Here is a 17,320-nt window from a genome sequence, read left to right as displayed (position 1 = left end):
GCTGGCAGTTGTTTCGAGTTACAATTTACTTAAAGCTCAGTATAAACTATAAACTGTTAAACTGATAAGTGAAAATATTTTGGTGTGCATTTTTGGCATTTCCAAATGCCAAGTAGAAGCGACGTATTTTCTTCCTTTAGTTTCTGATAAGATTCTGATTAAACGAAAAGTGACGAGAAGTGTGATAAACCGGTGCCGGATAACTGTATCGGCACTGAACAGGATGCAGATTCTACGGGAAGCAGGCTTAACAAATCGAACAGACAGCAAGAGAATGATATCATTTCTAATTTTGCATGCACGTTCCATTGCTTCCGCGGAAATTTAATTGTTCCGATAAGGTAGCTGGCACCAGAAGCGTCGCATTTTATCGGTATTAATGGCGCATTAAAGATTACTGTTGTCACGAGTTGTCTGTTGAATAAGCGAACAAGTTAATTACGTATGTAGTTCGAGTCAAGAGTCATCATAAGCAGCCAATTATAAAGAATGACAACCCAAATAGAAAGTGATAACGAACCGGCGTTTGCTGTTAAAAGTGCTTTCTGACTTGATAGAAATCGACGATTTCTTGGTTTATTTATTATGATAATTGTTTTGTGCTGAGGGTCATTTACGTAGGCGGTTCTGTTGTAGACTTGTAGTTCACTTGAGCCCAAGATTAAGCTGGCAATATGCTCCCTGGAAAATTGTAATGTTAGATGCCGGTTGGATGACAAAAGCGAAGATGGAAGGGCCGGAAACGGTCAATCTCACCTGTTACGGCTGGCACCAGTCAACTCTCTTGTTTTGAATACGGGTATTAAAAGTTATATCTAAATGCCATCAACTTTGTGGTTTTCGCTGACCTTAAACTGAATTAGTTGTTTGTAATTAGCGACTACTGGATATTATGTTCACCACAAAAGCTTCACCACAAAAGCACAAACCATCAACATCTTTAGCCCGGCAATTTCCCTGCTACCACTTTAACCCACGCGTGGGTAATTTTCAATTTTGCCTCGAAGAATTTATCATTTCAGCAAAAATCGAGCTGTGAATCGAGCTCAGCGTTTGTATATGCACTACCTACGTTAAGCCTAATTGCATTAAATGTATTTACGGTTTAGGCATTTATGCACTACAAAATGGGTTTTCGACATTTCTAAATTTCCAGTATAAAGATCAAAACTTTGAATTACAAAAACAAAACTTCTTAGTGGAGTTCGCTATAAATGCACGCATGGAACTTGTCCAAAAGCAGCAAATTTAGCGTGCGGTATCACATCCAATAAGCTCAATGCCGGCTATGTCCTACATTTTTAATAATTTTTGAATAAATTATTGTTTAGCATGCTTCTGAGAGCACTTAATTGCATTACTTAATAAGGATACATTGGCAGTTTAGAAATCATTTGTACTGCTGTGCGCATTATGAATAAGTAGTAGAAGTGCTTTTGTACGTACTTTGCTATACTACGAGTATAGTTAATACGATATATTCTGTAGTTGGTCGACACGTACACGGATTTAGCAACGATTAGTCAACCGTCAATACCTGTCAGTCATTACAATCTTTTATTCATAATGAAACAGGAAACCGTACCGACTTTGCCCAATGCATTACGCTTAATGAGCATGTTATATACAAACAGCCTGCTCTCAGTGTTTATAAATTACTGTACAGGTACGTCCGTACACTTTCGATAACTTTGAGTAGGATTTGCGCTGTGCTACAAGCTGGGTCAATTTCGGTCAATTCATAGCTCACGCTGCCTCTCTCGAACGACATTTTCACACCGTCTTAAACGATAGTGAGTGGGATGCTGCGGACCTCGCTTTGCAAAAGCCATTGTATCACGTTTTCGACTTTACGTACAAACGCCGCTGTTACACCAGGCAGTACTCAGCACAAAGACGTGGAATTCCTGAGTGACAGCGACACTGAACACGAATAATTTGTACTGAACGCGATAGTTAACCGTATTGTGAATATAGATGTAAGCTTATGCGCATGATTCACTACGCGAAAAGCAGAAATTAATAAGCCGCTAGTTATCCGCTCCTTTGATACATACATTGTTAGCTTTAATTTACAAACATAAAATGCAAAACTTTTATAATTTTCGGTTAATTCTGGTAATACTTGGACCAATTTTTGTGGCTGTTTTTGCAACTTACCGGTATCACGGTAGCTACGTGGTTTATGGAACGGTAATCCTAAGAAATGTTGTAATAAACGAGCGATTTTTGCGAAATCTTTGAGCTGCCTACATTTTACAACGAGAAAATTTTTCAGGGAGACACGATTATTTACACTTTTCATAATCATGGCGGCCCGCGATTTCCACATCGACAATGGCTTGTGGAGTGCCTCGATGGAGAGGCGGCAGTTGGCAAGTTGATTCTGGCTGTAATAAATGACATGTGCCCTGTTTTCCATCGTGGGCTTTGCTTTTCGGTTTTGTTTGTTTTCACTAAAGTTTTTTTATTTTTCAGGAATACAGTAAGTATCATATTCTGAAGCATTTTGTCCGATCGTTTATAGGATATTATTTTGATGTGATCATTGTAGAGACTTGATTTTCGACTTTGAGGTACGGCAATTCTTGTGATCGCTTGTTTTACAGCCGGTATCTGTAGCATTTAATTGTTTGTTTGAATTGTGTCGATGCTTAGAGAATAGAGGAGTTGTGGTGCAAGTTTATGTTTCCTTACAAGCCCCCATCCAAAGGATTGTATCCATATTATCCCAAGTATAGGCAGCACTAGAAAAAAATCACGTGGCGCGGTTAAATACAAACACTTTAACCGTGAATGCCAATCCTATGTCACAGACGATTAAGAAGTTTACCAAATCCGTGTGTTTGTAGTTGTGTCTACAGAAATTTCACGTTCAACTTCTTTTGTTACGACCCCAAGAATTCCAGCATAAGCGTCAACAGTTTTGTCACAGGTAAAAAGTTTGTAAGTTTGTTTTACGATAACCAAACCAATACCCTTAAGCATACACGTTTAGCCGGTAACTTTACAGGTCTTTGGGATGACGATAATAACTTCTTTACATGGCGCCCGGTGGCCGATGACAGCTGTTCTATGAAGTGTTGCACAACCCCGAAAGGCTACTATATCGATTACGCATCGTGCTGTACAGAAACCCTCAAATATTCAAACTATAAATTATCGTAACATTATTAGATTTGGTTTTTTCTGTAAGATTATGTATCGACGCACGACCAATTTGGAGAATATTACGACTCAAACTTCAACTTTATTGTCACGTGCGCACATGGCCACGTAATGACCGGAATATCCAAGAAGATGAACGCTAATACAGCGACGTATAGAGTGGACTGGATTCAGTGCTGTCGTTTGGGGTACGTGTATAAAGTTCAGTATTTAAATCAGAAACATTTCGAATCATACTCAGATGGTTTCTTTTCGCATACAACGGCATAGATACGGCATTCCGCATATTGTGTCGCCTCCTGTAATTAGCGGCCACAGTGGACATCCGGCATATTACGCCGCGGAGCCGTACACTCCGGCGCACATCCCCAACGGCTACCAGGCCCAGTACCGAACTCTGCCGGACGCAACAGAACCGTCTACGAATACCACAAGGTTCTCGGCCACACGTGTATGGTTTCGGAATAAACCACAAGTAGAAGAAACAGCAGCATCCGCGGCGTCTGGACATGTCGTAGTGTCGGATCGACTTTGATACACTTAATGGCGAAAACCGAATTTAAAATTGAATTTTTTTGTTGCTTTTTTTGCGCAATTGGTGGCTTTACTGTTTACATGAACAGATACTCGTACATTGCAAACAAACGTTTCGTGACGGTTCCTGGCTGCTTTTATTTTCAATCGAATTTTTACCTGAAGGTCTTATAAAATCATATCACCCACACGTGCATATGCATATGCATGGGAACAAAGTCATACTTAAGCCCTACTCGATATAGTCTATTGCCATAGACGCCATGGTAAAACCCTTAATTGCGAACCGGTCGAGAAAAGAATTCAGTTAATTACTGTTGAATGCGGTTTAATTCGTACCAGAGGCTGTAACTACTGCTGTGCCGATATCCTTAGAATTATATTATACTATCGCAGAATGTATAAAACGTTTTCCACCTTTTCTGTAGATACAGTACGCTGTCCTTAAATTGTATAGTCTTCCGTTGTAAATGCAAAAAAAAATCGTAAAAGCGGAAACACCTAAGAGTTGTCCAGCAGGATATGTCGTTGCATCGGGATATGGTAGATATATCGTAGATGGCTTATTGTGCGTGGATGAATAGGTTTTTCCCTGTCTGCACACACATTTGAAACAACCAGATAAGTCTTGTTAGAAAACCGGGCGGATGCTAGGAAACGACAACCACAGTGATCCGCAGAATTTGTTCGGGAATTCAACTTTAGAGCGCAGAATTTGGGTGGAAATGGCAAAAGCAGTCGGGTGGAAATGGCAAAAGCAGCAGATCAATTTACGGGCGAACTACGCTTCAGCGGGAAGCAGGAAGCTGGGATCGAAGGAAACTACAAATCAGCATTTTCCACCTCGAATAAGTAAATACTAAATAATTATTTTGGAGATTACTTACCAGAACCAGTGACTTACAAGCATACGATTGATTTTGCTCGCTAATTGGAAACGCTGCGTTCCCGTCTCAGCACCGGTGCGTACTGCGCAGTCACGGGACAATGTTCCCTAATTAACAAGATCGTTTTCCCAGTGATGCAAGCATCGCAATCCAATCTTACAGTGCTTAATTGTGGATGACGCGCTAGCATATGAGCGTAGGTATTCAGTTACTGTGCTTAAAGGTTGCTCCACATTTCATTCCTAACTTCATTTTCGCCTTTCATAACGGGAGTCTTACGACCACCGGATATTTAGAGGAAAGGACGTAACATACGGAGTAGAATGATATTACATATGTGTAATATACTGTGCCGTACATCCATCGCTGTAAAACGTAAACAGGCTGTACTACATATGAGCGGAAAGAAACTTCATTACCGGCTTCCTGAGTGACCTTTATTCTTGGCCGTGCCTTACTTCGACGATGGCATTCCTGTTGCTGACAGACCATATTAAACGAAGCTTTTACCATGCGGTTTAAACCTTTTAAGATTTTATCCATCTCGGTATAATTTCTTCCCCCCCGCTAAATGCGCCCGGTGCGGCATGGACGTAAACCGCACGCTCAGTTGGACGATTTCCAATCTGTCAGTCCGTATTCCTAGTTATAACAGCAACCTGTCAGTCCCTAGTTATAATAGCCTGGCTCATCTCAACAGCGCCCAGATCGCCACGTTAGTGATTTGCACTGTATCCGTGCTTTTCAACGGATTTTTGTTGGCCATGTACGTCGTCGAGCCGCAGTTACGCAGCGGCTTCAGCGTCTACCTGATCAGCCTGGCCGGAAGTAACTTCCTCAGCGCCGTGCTGCAGAACCCGCTGGTAGTGGCCATCAAAGACATCATCACCAACCAGCAGGCCTCCCTGCTCTGCGGCTTCCAGCTGACGTTAAGGACCGCCACCGTCGCCTTCATGGCGGTGTGCCACGCCCTCATGTGCTTCAACCGGCTGTGGGCCATTCTGCAGCCGCACTCCTATCGGCGCCGGCACACGCGGCAACTGGCGCTGGCCATCTGCGTCGGCACGTACACCGCCATCCTCCTCTTCATTGTGCCGGCCGTGGCTATCGACGCCGGTTATCCGCGCTCCGTATTACTCAACCAGTGGTGCAACCTCAACCAGGCGATCCCGGGTCTGCGGCAGTGGAATGCCGCGTTCAATGTGCTGTTCATGGTAACCCCGGAAGTGTTGATCGTGGCCAGTTGTCCGCTGATTTTGTGCCGGCGCCGGCGCATGCAGCGGGTACGCGCTAAACAGCCAGCGGCGCAGCCGACAGCGGACAGCAATTCCCCATCGGCCACGGAATCAACACGACGCGGTGGGGGCGCCGTCACGGGCGGCAACGGAATGAACAGCCGCACACGCCGTTCGCAGCACAGCGTACGCATCCTTATCGTCCTAACCAGCAGCGTCGTGGTATGCTGGACGCCGATGAACGCGTATTACCTGATGCCTAGTCTCGTCAACGATCAGAACTTGTACCGCACCGCTAATATCCTCAAGATGCTGCACTCGGCCATCGATCCGCTGCTGTTTATCGCTGCCATGGATGATTTGCGTGGCTTTTGTATGCGCCGGTTGAAATTAACACCGACGTTTCGCTAAGCTCGTTTCAGTGTAATTTTCTGCCAAATCAGCATTTGTAATTGATTACAGGTTTTACGAATTACGAGTGACCTTTGATCTATGGCATACAACGGGAAGCAATATGATTACAGTAATTATCATGAAGGATAATCTTCTTTTCGGAATTCAACTTATTTTATGATTCTATTTCAATAAATCCAATGCTAACATAAAAGTCCAATCGCAACGACTACGATTAGATTTTACATATTTTTATCAACAGCCTGTCATTTTATTTAGCAATTATTTACAGTAATTAAGGCAGTGCATTTCAGCTTTTACTCTCGCGCGCCCCGGTTTTCCATCTGCAAAATGTTTGCACATGTACAGTACAGAGCTGTACAAAGCTTTATTATTTTCTAAATGGAAATGCCCAAATGTATTTTGCATGCAATTGCGCAGCGGTATTAATACAATATGCCGTAATACTGCTAACCGCCTAGATATCGCCATCGATCACATGACGTATTTGCAGTCGTAACACAAAAAAAAATTACTAACACGTGCCGCTTGGATGCGCACCAGGGCGGGGGCTACATGCACTTCCGCCAGCATCGGTGTCGCCCGCTTCCGGCACGGCGCTGATGGTGAGGTCGTAAACCGAGTAGATGATGTTGAAGAGCAGTAAGACCAGCAGATACAGCCAGCGCGCGTCGATGAATCGATGCACACGTCGATGCGTCTGGAGCGGTCCAGGCGTTGTTGGGAACCACGGAGCAGGCACACCGGCAGCTGCAGGGTGCCAGGGACTGCAAAACTTCTTTCGCAGTGCACACTTGGTCAGCAGCACGCTGCTGACCAAGTGTGCAGAGCATACAAGGTACATAATTGAACAGTTTTTCAAGACTGCCATTTCGTTCTGTCATCAAAGAATTGTGACGGTAGCTACATCTTTGAATTGTACTTGTAGTTTTGTAATAAATTATATTTTTACATAAATGAAATATTTTCTGCCTCAATAATTTTTTTGTGACAGTGATTAACTGTACTGTATTAACAGTTATTAACTGTAGACAAAAATAGCCGGTGGCCAATTGTTATTAAAAGATTTCTCGGCTAATTGTCGTGTTTTCAGATTTCTGTTGTGTTTCTGATGCTAATATCATCAGATAAAACCCGCTTCAGGAATTTCCAAGTAATATTAATATTAATGTTTTTTACTGAGACAGTGCAACGGTGATTGTGTAGCCATTTAACAATGCCCCAAGGCAAAGTAAGCACCCACCCTGGACAGCCAGTAAGCTCTACTTCTTACTATTTATAGTGGACAGGCAGTACTTCACAAAATCATGCGTCGTTATTCAGTACTAGTAGAACCCGCGCAAATTGCGCGGAAAATGTATGGTGCATGCGGTCACAACAGATTTCTTAAATTAACGACTATCAAGACTTAAGCGAAAACTACTGTAGACTGTAGAGTGTATATAACTTTAATGTTGCCTTTTGATTCTGATTGCATTGCATGGTGTACTGAAGAAAGTGCCAGTTTCCGCTTACTCCATATCCCATCCATTCCTTACTAATTTTTCTATCATACGATTTTCACTAAGTAGTCAATCAATCTCCAACAGCATTATTTTTTAATACATTTGTAACCGAAAACTGAAAATAAACGTTAAAGCTTGGTATCTTCGATTTGCAATTGGGGGATTTTGTTAAAAGACAGTGATCGACAAAGGCAGTGCCGTTAATTTCAAGTTACTTTCTTCCGATAAAGTAAGTAATGAAATCATTTAAAAGTTTTAGCTGTTTTGCGCCAAGTGTTGATAGTAAATACCAATTTTGCCAGCTAAATCAGCATTACGAAACGAATACATTCGTTGTATATTATAAAACACCCAGAGCAAATTTCGCGGAATAAATAAGCGATAAATAATTCCGTGCAAAAATGACTGCTATTAAGTTTTCCCGAAAAAGGGCCGGCCGTCACTTCAGCTTCAGAACTAATCCTCCGTACCATTACAGTAAATAGTCATAATTTTTTGATTTTTTTCACTCTGTTGCAAATAGTAGCTCTGTAAGTAATTTCAATACAGCTCATGCTATCCTCTCATTTTTACCATCGCGCGCTAAGCCGCGATGTTTATAAATTTCAGTGAATCAGTGTACCGCTAAGTTGCTGACTTTGTAGCCTAAAACTACACACTGGATCAAACACTCCGGTTAAGCATTCCCATTTGACAATCCCATTATTAAAAAATCTTCCGATTATCTACCGGGTACTGGTTTTCTGTTGCTTGTATCTGTAGTCAAAGTGCCAAGGTAAGTAATAAAATAAATAGCCGTTTAAAAATATTGCTGTATTTATTTCATTACTTGAGTAGCAGGAAGTGTAGATGCCCCGCTTGCTGCTCCGCGAGCTCCGCTCGCCGCTCGCGCCGGACCTCGGCTCCGCCTTCTTTGACAAACTGAAGAATTTACTCCAGGTTCCGTAAAAATCTCTGGTGTTCTCAATTACGGAGTATTCCACCTTGGATTACTGCAATTCGCGCCTCCCCACCGCTAAGTTATCGTTAAAATAAAATTCTTAGCTATAGCTCTCGTTGAAGTTAATACACATTAACTGTGACGTAGAGTTAGCTAACCAAGCTCATGTGGGATGTGCAGCTGGAGCCTGGAAGCTTGCTCTTATTTTAACTAAAAATGTAATGCCGGGGTCGGCTTTCTCGGTCCGAGAAAGCCGACCCCGGCATTACATTATTTTCCACTGAAAAGCAAATTAAAAGTACTCAGTACTCGTTAGTTGTGGTAAAAAATTTTTGCTCTCAAAGCCGAAGGGAAATCACTGATTTAATCAGTGACAATTCGCCAGTCTGCAGTCCCGGCGAGAATCCTGCCGGGACTGCAACTGGCAGTGTGTCATTTTGACGTCACTAACTACAGGAATTTCGCAGTGCGCCAAAAGGGGAAATGCGCATGCGCCATGTAACATACGAAAACGGTCGCACGTGAGGCGTTCTGTAATACCACGGCCATCGGCATCGCCGCACAATTTACGGGGCACATTACACTTTTTTATCAAGCATGTGTCGCCCAATTGGTAGAGCGTAGTGTTCTATTAGTTTTCACGTGATTGACGCATTAGTAAGCAGAATAATGTGCGAACTCGCGCTGTTTAAACAATGCCAGGAAAAGCACGTGTTGTTATGGGCCTACGATGACTTCTGGGCGTAGCGTGGGCGTACGGCTTTCAACCGCCACGGGGCGCCATCCTGGCGAGAATCGTCAATGGCAGCCGCCCGTGGATGATTGCAACTTCAATCTGGTCAGACCACTGCAAACGACAGCTACATGAGAAGCAGTTTTGAATACTCGAAGACTTTGTTAGGTCTTCCTTCTGAAATCTTCCTTGTTCTTGGGAGCCATGAAAAATTTAAAAATTCATTCAAGACTACGGAATAATACGTATCATGATTCAAGAACATCGAAGTTTCCCCCAGTCCCAGCAGAGCTGGCAGTCGAGACAGTGGTTGAATGGCCGGTTTTGCAGTGGTGGATTCTTGACTTTTCAAATAGGCTTTATATGTTGATATTTTTCAAAGTTTTCTTTCAAATGTTTGTTTTTCTCTGAAAACTGACTTGCGATGGCTAATCTGCTCACTAAGGGCTATCGAATGACATGTAGACATGGGATTTTGGTTCAGTGAATCGGGCTGGCGAACTCGACAGAGTGGGAATTTTGTTAAGGCTTCCGCGATTATTATAATATTTTATTATAAAGAATATATAGTGATGACTCGCCAGAATTGGCCCACGCTCGAGCTCTGACTCTGACTCTGACTCTGACCGCTCAAAGTCTGACTCTGACTGTCCAAACCTAAGAAAACCTCAGAAACCTAAGAGACATAAGAAACCAAAGAAACCTAAGAAAACCTAGGAAAAACCCTAAGAAACCTAAGAAAAACCCTAAGAAAACCTAAGAAACCTTCAGAATCAGGGTCAGACTTTTAGTAGTCAGAGTCAGACTTTGAGCGGTCAGAGTCAGACTTTGAGTAGTCAGAATCAGAGTCACAGTCAGAGTTTGAGTCTGGGCCGCCAGAATTTGATGCGAGTGTTCCATTATACACATCTTCTTTAAATTTCAAGTTTTCAAAATCTGCAGCAGTTTTTAAGATGAGGCTATCAGTGGTATTTATTGCTGTCCTTGTTGTCGTCAGCATCATGAGTGAGCTCGTGTCAACCAGATTCAAGTACGTACGCGCTTTCACAAATTCGCCACGTACAGATAGCTGGCATAATTAATAAGCAAATATATAACTGATAATTACTGCAAATTGTGCCTATATACCATCCTTCATGTTTTCCGCAGAGATTTCCGAGGATGCCGTTGCCCCGGAGAACCCAGCTTCGTGCCTTGCAGGAGCTGCACACGCAATTGTCGACAACAGACGCGCTGTGTGAACGAAGAAGGTACTTATATTTGCGCCGTCAGCGAATCGACAAAGAAAAATCCACCAGAAGAGAGGAGTATGAAAGACTGCTGCGGCAAATGCGACAAGGCCGGCAAAGGGTGCCGTGAACGCACCCGGACAACTGGGAGTGTGACATTTCGCCGCACTCAAACTCGACGCGCGACTTTTCGCCGCGAAGACATTTCGCCGTCGGACATTCGGACGCTGGGACACTTCGGTTTGGGACATTATACTTTGAGACATTTTACCTTTGCGACATTTCGACGCAAGACGTCTGGTCGCGGACAATTCGTCTATGGACTTTTCGAACGATGCGACTAATCGCCGCAAAATAATGTACCGCGCTTAATTCTCGCTAGTTTTTCAGTTTTTTTGGCTTGTTCTTGTTTTTGGTTTGTGGTACTTTCCTAGATTTTTTAGGCTTCTTAGATTTCTTAGGTTTCTTGGGTTTTTTCGATTTCTTAGATTTCTTAGGTTTCTTAGGTTGCTTAGGTTTCTTAGGTTTCTTGGGTTGCTTAGGTTTCTTAGGTTTTTTTAGGCTTCTTAGGTTTTTTAGATTACTTAGGTTTCCTGGGTTTCTTAGTTTCTAAGGTTTCTGAGGCTACTCGTTTGGTTTCGTTTTTAGTTTTTCATTTTCTGACTCTTTTAGATAGTTATCATTTACAGTATCTGATTGGCGAAATGTCGCTTCGTCGAGATATCCTTACGACGAAATTTCCTTGCGTCGAAACAGCCATTCGACGGAAGTCTTGCGGCGTAAAGTCCTACCGACGAAATGTCCTGCGACGAAGCGTCGCGCGGCGAGGTGGACTTGCGGTTAAATGTCTGCGACCAAAAGTCCTGCGACTAGTTGTCCGCGGCGAAATTTCGCGGTGCCAAAGGTTAATTAGCCTGCCAGGTCTTCAGTGACCTTGTTGGTTAATACCAACAAAAATCGCTTTTCTCAAGGTAGCCAGCCATTAAACAACGACCATTGCGATCGTTGCGCACTTTGATTTTAGTTACGTACCGCAGCCAGGTACCTTTCACGGTCTTTTTTTATCATCAAACTGCTTGTGTCGCGATGGCTCAATTGATTACAAATTAGCGCATTCCTGTTTTACCACTAATTTATCGGGTGCGGAACAGAACTCTTGAACATTAAATAATGGTCTGTAGGAAGGTGATAACTGACTACCGTACTAACTGTACTAACGAACCAACTCAGATACTTCCGCAGTTGTTCATTCAGTGATGTCCACAAGATGTTCATAGATGTTCTGTACAACACTCGCTTATATACCACAGTTGGTAACATAACTCTCACACATTAGTCAGCACTTCACCCAGAAGTCTGATCATCATTAGGGATAGGTGTACTGAGTGGACGTTACACTCACTGATCAGCTATGAAGATAGTACACTCATAGATCAGTTATTGATTACGCACACGTAACACATTTCCAATTCTAACAAGAACAATGCCCAATCAAATGCTTACTGTAGGCAGGTATGGATAAAGATGGCAGCCGACTGTAACAACCAATAAAACATGCTGCACGCTTTCGGTTTCAACTTACCAAAACAGTCGCAGCACTGCATTTCGCGCCTGGAGTTAGCATCTGACACCTGACGTATCTATACGCACGAACTGCGCCCGTTTATGAAGCGTCTTTATTTCTGTTCTACGCCACGTGACACCAGCTCTCATGCACGAATTATCGTTACGCAGACGGCAGACTATAGGCGGCATCAGCCGCATCACTTCATTCTAGCAGACCCAACTCAAAATGCCAAAATTAATTGCTTAGACTTTCTACTACAAAAATGCTCACGAAAACTGCCAGCCAGCAGGCAGGGGATAAAAGGTGGCAGTGGCACCAGCCACTGGCAACTGCCACTATCAGTGGCAGTTGCCACTACGCATTCTGGCAAGCGATAAAACGTGGCTACGATTCTTCGGTTTGAGGTTCTGTTCTCGGCCGTAGTCCAGTGAACGTGTGCGAAACTTGGGAGCTTTTGTACTGGCACAGCGTCGCAGCGCTGGCCTAAAGTCAGCGCTGCGGCGGTGTACGAGTACAAACAATTTGATCTTGGTATATTAGGCCATCTCGCACGTCGCGCGGCGAAATAACGTGGCGGCGAAATGCCAATCTGCGACCAATTATCCTGCGCTTACAGGTAGTTGTTTTGAATGTTTTCCTCGGCGGAATGTCGCGATGCCGTATTCTGTGACAGTTAGGAATGCTGAACAGCTTGCAGGATCGTTGCACTGAAAGGCGCAGGCCCAAGACACCGGCTGAGGTGTCCATAGATAAGTTCTATAGTAGAGTCACACCGTGAAAATACGTAGATTCTCCCTAAAGAACTTATCGTTGAATGGCAGAATCGTCTCTAGCTGATTCTGAATTTTTGGCAATTGCCACGTTTTATCGCTTGCCAGAATGCGTAGTGGCAACTGCGACTGCCGGTGGCAGTTGCCAGTGGCAGACTGGCAGGTGCCACTGCCACCTTTTATCCCCTGCCCAGCCAGCAACCATAGAACCATGTCAATATGATAGTATTAGTTACTGCACCGTTTTGACTTGTACAAATTTTTATCTGGTGAATACTTTTAGCTTTCTGGATGGTAAATTTCTTTTCATCCAGTGTGGAAGGTGGCTGCGGGACGAGCTGGAAAGATATCCACCGAGCTGACGTGGCAGTTGTCCCGCAGTGCCCAGCGCCCATGACCGCTATTGACGTAAATTCCGCTTCTATATAGTTTTATCGCTATGTTTTTCCTGGTTGAGTTATTTAGTTATTTAGATTGACGCCTCATCTTCTTCTACTAGTGCAACTCCGATTACACGATCCCAACCAATGACACAGCCAGTTACATGTCCGGACTGTGGAGACTGGAGAGCACTTCTTTCGCCAACATCGGCATCTTAACGTTGAAATGTCAAGGTACTCAAGCAAGTAAAGAACGAAACATATACCCGGCAGTGAAATCTGTGATCCCCACGACTGTGCTTTGCGAAAACTAAGCTGGGACACTGGCAAGGCTCCGCGCCGTTACCCCATTGGCTCCTCCAGTTCCACGAGCGTTATGACCCTCTGGCCAGTGACTTAAACACGGACTGCTGTACAGAGTCTACTACAAACAACACAACGGGAGCCTGGATGAAGCGGAGTACCTCTGCGTACAAAATCTTTCGTTTTTCAGCAGAGAAAACGAAGCTACGTAGTACGTATTTGTGACAGCTGCCTTGCGATTCATTAATTTTATTGTGGCGTTTCGATACCGCAGAATCGCGACTATCATTGGCTTCAGCCTTCAAGTATACCGCATCTTTGGGATCTTGTACTCCATGCTTCCAAAGGTTTAAGCGGTACATAAGAGTAAAATCAAGTACCCTCTTCTGCTTAGGTCTCACACTGGTGGAGAAGTTTGCTGTAAGCAAGGAGCCAGCAAGTAGCTGAATTTGTGGACATTTTGAGGAATAAAAGCTCCCCAACGCCAAAACTTAAATTGAAAAACGATGGTGATGACCATCGTTATACAATAGTCCACCATATTACAGTAGAAGTTTTACACTTGTTTCTGCGGCTGTGGTCAAAATACAACGGTAAACCGATCGATGGAAAATTTACGATGGTAGAACGATGGATAGGAAATCACTCGTTAATAACGGCGGTAGTAAATTACAATTGAATAATACACTGGCCTTGGCGACCGCTGTGTGAACCGATGGTAGAACGACCGTCACTGGCTTACAGGGTGGGAAACTAAGCAGTGTCCAGTCGGCAGTCACCTGCGTATCCTTGTTGGCGGCAAAGACGCAGTAAATTCTTAGAGAGAGAGAGAGAGAGAGAGAGAAAAGCGGAACACGCTGACCTCTATTCTCTCTTGCCTTCATTCGACCGGGATCCGGATCAAGTAAGCAATCGCAACCTTTTCGATTCGAAAAGCACGGTTTGAAACCTGAGTTCGCATGTTCGAAATACCTATTTAGCGTGCTGTTTGCTGTATACTGGTGGCTGCTGAGGATTCCAAAAAGGTAAGAATAAATCAGCCCATTAAATTAATGATAAAAGACACTAACGGCTAAGTTTAACATTTTTAAAAAGTTTGTGAAGTATTTTAAAATTTTGAAGAATTTAATATAATTATGTATTGTCTCATAATTTAAACTTCATTTCTAATGTGATGAATGAATGTTGAATGAAGGTTGAATTCTAATGTTCAACCCAATCAAATATGCGCGTAAATTTCTTTTCACTGGAGCAAAAGAAATAATCTTATTTAACGCTTTAGATATTATAGCAAAGCAGGTGGTACATAGAAACGCATAGAATAATATTATCATACTTAGCGTTTTGTGCTTCATGTCGCCCTGCAATGCTAATGTGAAAATTTTTGCAGAACTTTTCAACTCAGAAACAGATGAATTGCCGTCATTTGCTTGGTTGGGTTGGAAATGCGTTTGATTTCCTGGAGCAGGAGGTATCCTTCCTTGGATCCAGAACGCGTGGATGCAGATAGATTAAGCAGTCCAGAAATGTCATTCCTGTTTTTATATTATTTTTATATTATAATTATTTATATTATTTTATATCTGTAGAGCTTCAGAAACTATCACCTGTAAGAGGAGAATCCTCTGTACACACAGCAGCCGCCCATCCGCCGCCTACCTGGTTGGCTCAAGCTCAAGCACAAATATCTTGATCTTCGCCAACAACGGCGATGGCACAGTAGCTGTGCTACGTGGATCACACTCGGTAGCCAGCGGTTCGATTCCGCTCCATCGCCATTTTTCGGAATTTCCTCAACAGACAGGATCTTCATCTGACCGCCCTCCCTCGCTGAGATCATCACGGACAGCCGACTTATGGCTGCCTCTGTTATACACCGTTTTTTTCTGGCGGATTTACTGTACACCTTTGAACTGCCTTGTGGAAATGTGTTAATGAAAATATATATATTTTGTTTTCAATATAGATAATTTACGTATATAAATTGTTGTTGATTTAACGATTTGCAGATGATATAATAATTATTAAAGTTCAAATATAACTGCAGTGTTGGCATTTGATTTGGTTTCAAGTTGTACGAGTAATTACCTATAATAAATTACGAATAAGGCTTACCACTGTAAAACAACCGTAGTATATCCCTACCGTAGCACCACCATAGTTACCACAACGCTACGCTACCGATGCCAATTACGACGGTCGCATTACGGTTTGTTTCAACCACCATGTTACTACAGTGGAAGCGAAGAAACCCCGAGTGTCGCTTCAACGAAGCAACTCACCGTCGTTTCTTCGGCGTACGAGGGTCGTTTTGCAATAGTCGTAATACCGTAGTAACATGGTTCACTTTTGGCGTTGGGGATCGTTCCTTTCGTGTCTGCCGCAGAATAATCATAACTAATCATGTATCAAGTATTTCCTGCCTCGGTGGATATCTACGAAAACAATAACCAACGGCAAGCGGATGACTAAGAGATTTTTTAACTAATGGAATTGTCGTGTTTACGGATCTGCTATTGTGTTTTTAATGCTAATATTCACCTAAACCCGTTATTAGGAATTTTTAAGCGACATTAATTACTAATAATTATGGTCTCAGTAAAGTGACACCTATTGATAGTTAATGTGGATGTCGCTGTACTCAGACTGCAACGATGATTGTATCACCATTTCATAATGCCCCTAAGCAAAGTTAGCAAACTAAGCGCATACCCTGGGTAGCTATTAGAGATCTACTATTTATACTGGGCCTGAATTGCGGCTCCAATTCATGCTTCGATATTCGATAGAAGTTTATGTGAGTGTTTTATTATACCTCCTTTCTCGAGTTTCAAAATATTTTCGAAAAGGTGTAGGGAATAAGCGGCAATTTTTAAGATGAAGGCACCAATGGTATTCATTGCCGTCGTTATTGTCATCGGCATGATCATTGAGTTCGCGTCGGCCCGAACCAAGTACGTATGCGCTTTTTTACAAATGAACGGTTAGCGCCGGCATATATGCAAGTAATTATTAGTTCATGGGACACGAGCCTGCGTAATAATTTTCATCCTTCTCTGCAGAGATTTCCGCGGATGCCGTTGCCACGGAGAACCCAGCTTCCAACCTTGTAAGGACTGCACCCACAATTGCCGACAGTCCACGCGCTGTGTGAACGAAGGAGGCACTTATCTGTGCGCCGTCGGCGACGGGAAAAAGAAAGAACCGAGTGCGGAGCGGGCTGTAAAAGAATGCTGCGGCAAGTGCAATCGGGCCTGCAAAGGAGAAATATCTTGCCAGGTCTTTAGTGACCTTGTCGGGTAATACCAACACAAGTCAATAATTTTAAGCTCGCCAACCAGCAAACCACGGCCATTGCGGTCGTCGCGCACTTGCTCTTATAATGGCAATAGATTGCCGTTTACGGTCCAACTTATTTACCCATCTGACATTTTGTTCCGGCATTCGCTTTATCAAAATTAGTGCTTTCTTGTTGTGTCAGCTGCCTATAATATTATGGTGTGACATTTAACAATGCCCATGTTTACATGTTCCACGCATGTACATAACAAATTGGCGGAACCGCTGTAACAGCCAATAAAGCGTGCGCGACCTCTTAATTGTTAGCCTACTGCAAGAAGCGGAACGTTGCGGTTCACGACTGTAGTCGTATGCA

At 43.2% G+C, this 17,320-nt stretch overlaps 3 protein-coding genes across 3 annotated transcripts; all 3 read left to right on the top strand.

Annotated features, from left to right (window-relative positions):
• Window positions 1-2,665: 2,665 nt before the first annotated feature.
• Window positions 2,666-3,856, top strand: LOC129584435 (uncharacterized). Its single transcript, XM_055476592.1, has 5 exons — window positions 2,666-2,735; window positions 2,853-2,935; window positions 3,014-3,127; window positions 3,197-3,356; window positions 3,439-3,856. The coding sequence occupies exons 1-5, from the start codon at window positions 2,686-2,688 to the stop codon at window positions 3,701-3,703; spliced, it is 672 nt and encodes a 223-aa protein (XP_055332567.1). The 5' UTR covers window positions 2,666-2,685; the 3' UTR covers window positions 3,704-3,856.
• Window positions 3,857-5,176: 1,320 nt separating this feature from the next.
• Window positions 5,177-6,235, top strand: LOC129584243 (uncharacterized). The gene has a single exon (XM_055476359.1). It carries the CDS (start codon window positions 5,177-5,179, stop codon window positions 6,233-6,235), a length of 1,059 nt encoding a protein of 352 aa, XP_055332334.1.
• A 10,193-nt stretch (window positions 6,236-16,428) lies between these two features.
• LOC129584420 (uncharacterized) lies at window positions 16,429-17,255 on the top strand. The gene is made up of 2 exons (XM_055476580.1): window positions 16,429-16,619; window positions 16,728-17,255. The coding sequence occupies exons 1-2, from the start codon at window positions 16,543-16,545 to the stop codon at window positions 16,966-16,968; spliced, it is 318 nt and encodes a 105-aa protein (XP_055332555.1). The 5' UTR covers window positions 16,429-16,542; the 3' UTR covers window positions 16,969-17,255.
• Window positions 17,256-17,320: the final 65 nt, after the last annotated feature.

The sequence above is a fragment of the Paramacrobiotus metropolitanus genome, unplaced genomic scaffold (genome assembly GCF_019649055.1).
Source record: "Paramacrobiotus metropolitanus isolate TYO unplaced genomic scaffold, Prichtersi_v1.0 Parri_scaffold0000013, whole genome shotgun sequence".
Classification (NCBI taxonomy): Eukaryota; Metazoa; Tardigrada; class Eutardigrada; order Parachela; family Macrobiotidae; genus Paramacrobiotus; species Paramacrobiotus metropolitanus.
Note: the sequence above shows the minus strand (reverse complement) of the source record. Positions and strands in the feature narration are given on the sequence as shown.

Bases quoted from the DNA above. Each gene is read 5' to 3' on its own strand.
- LOC129584420 (XM_055476580.1), top strand. From the start codon at position 16,543: ATGAAGGCACCAATGGTATTCATTGCCGTCGTTATTGTCATCGGCATG. The intron at 16,620-16,727 runs GTACGTATGCGC...CCTTCTCTGCAG, and splicing joins TTCGCGTCGGCCCGAACCAA to AGATTTCCGCGGATGCCGTT.
- LOC129584243 (XM_055476359.1), top strand. From the start codon at position 5,177: ATGGACGTAAACCGCACGCTCAGTTGGACGATTTCCAATCTGTCAGTC.
- LOC129584435 (XM_055476592.1), top strand. From the start codon at position 2,686: ATGTTTCCTTACAAGCCCCCATCCAAAGGATTGTATCCATATTATCCC. The intron at 2,936-3,013 runs GTAAAAAGTTTG...GTAACTTTACAG, and splicing joins CGTCAACAGTTTTGTCACAG to GTCTTTGGGATGACGATAAT. The intron at 3,357-3,438 runs GTACGTGTATAA...ACAACGGCATAG, and splicing joins ATTCAGTGCTGTCGTTTGGG to ATACGGCATTCCGCATATTG.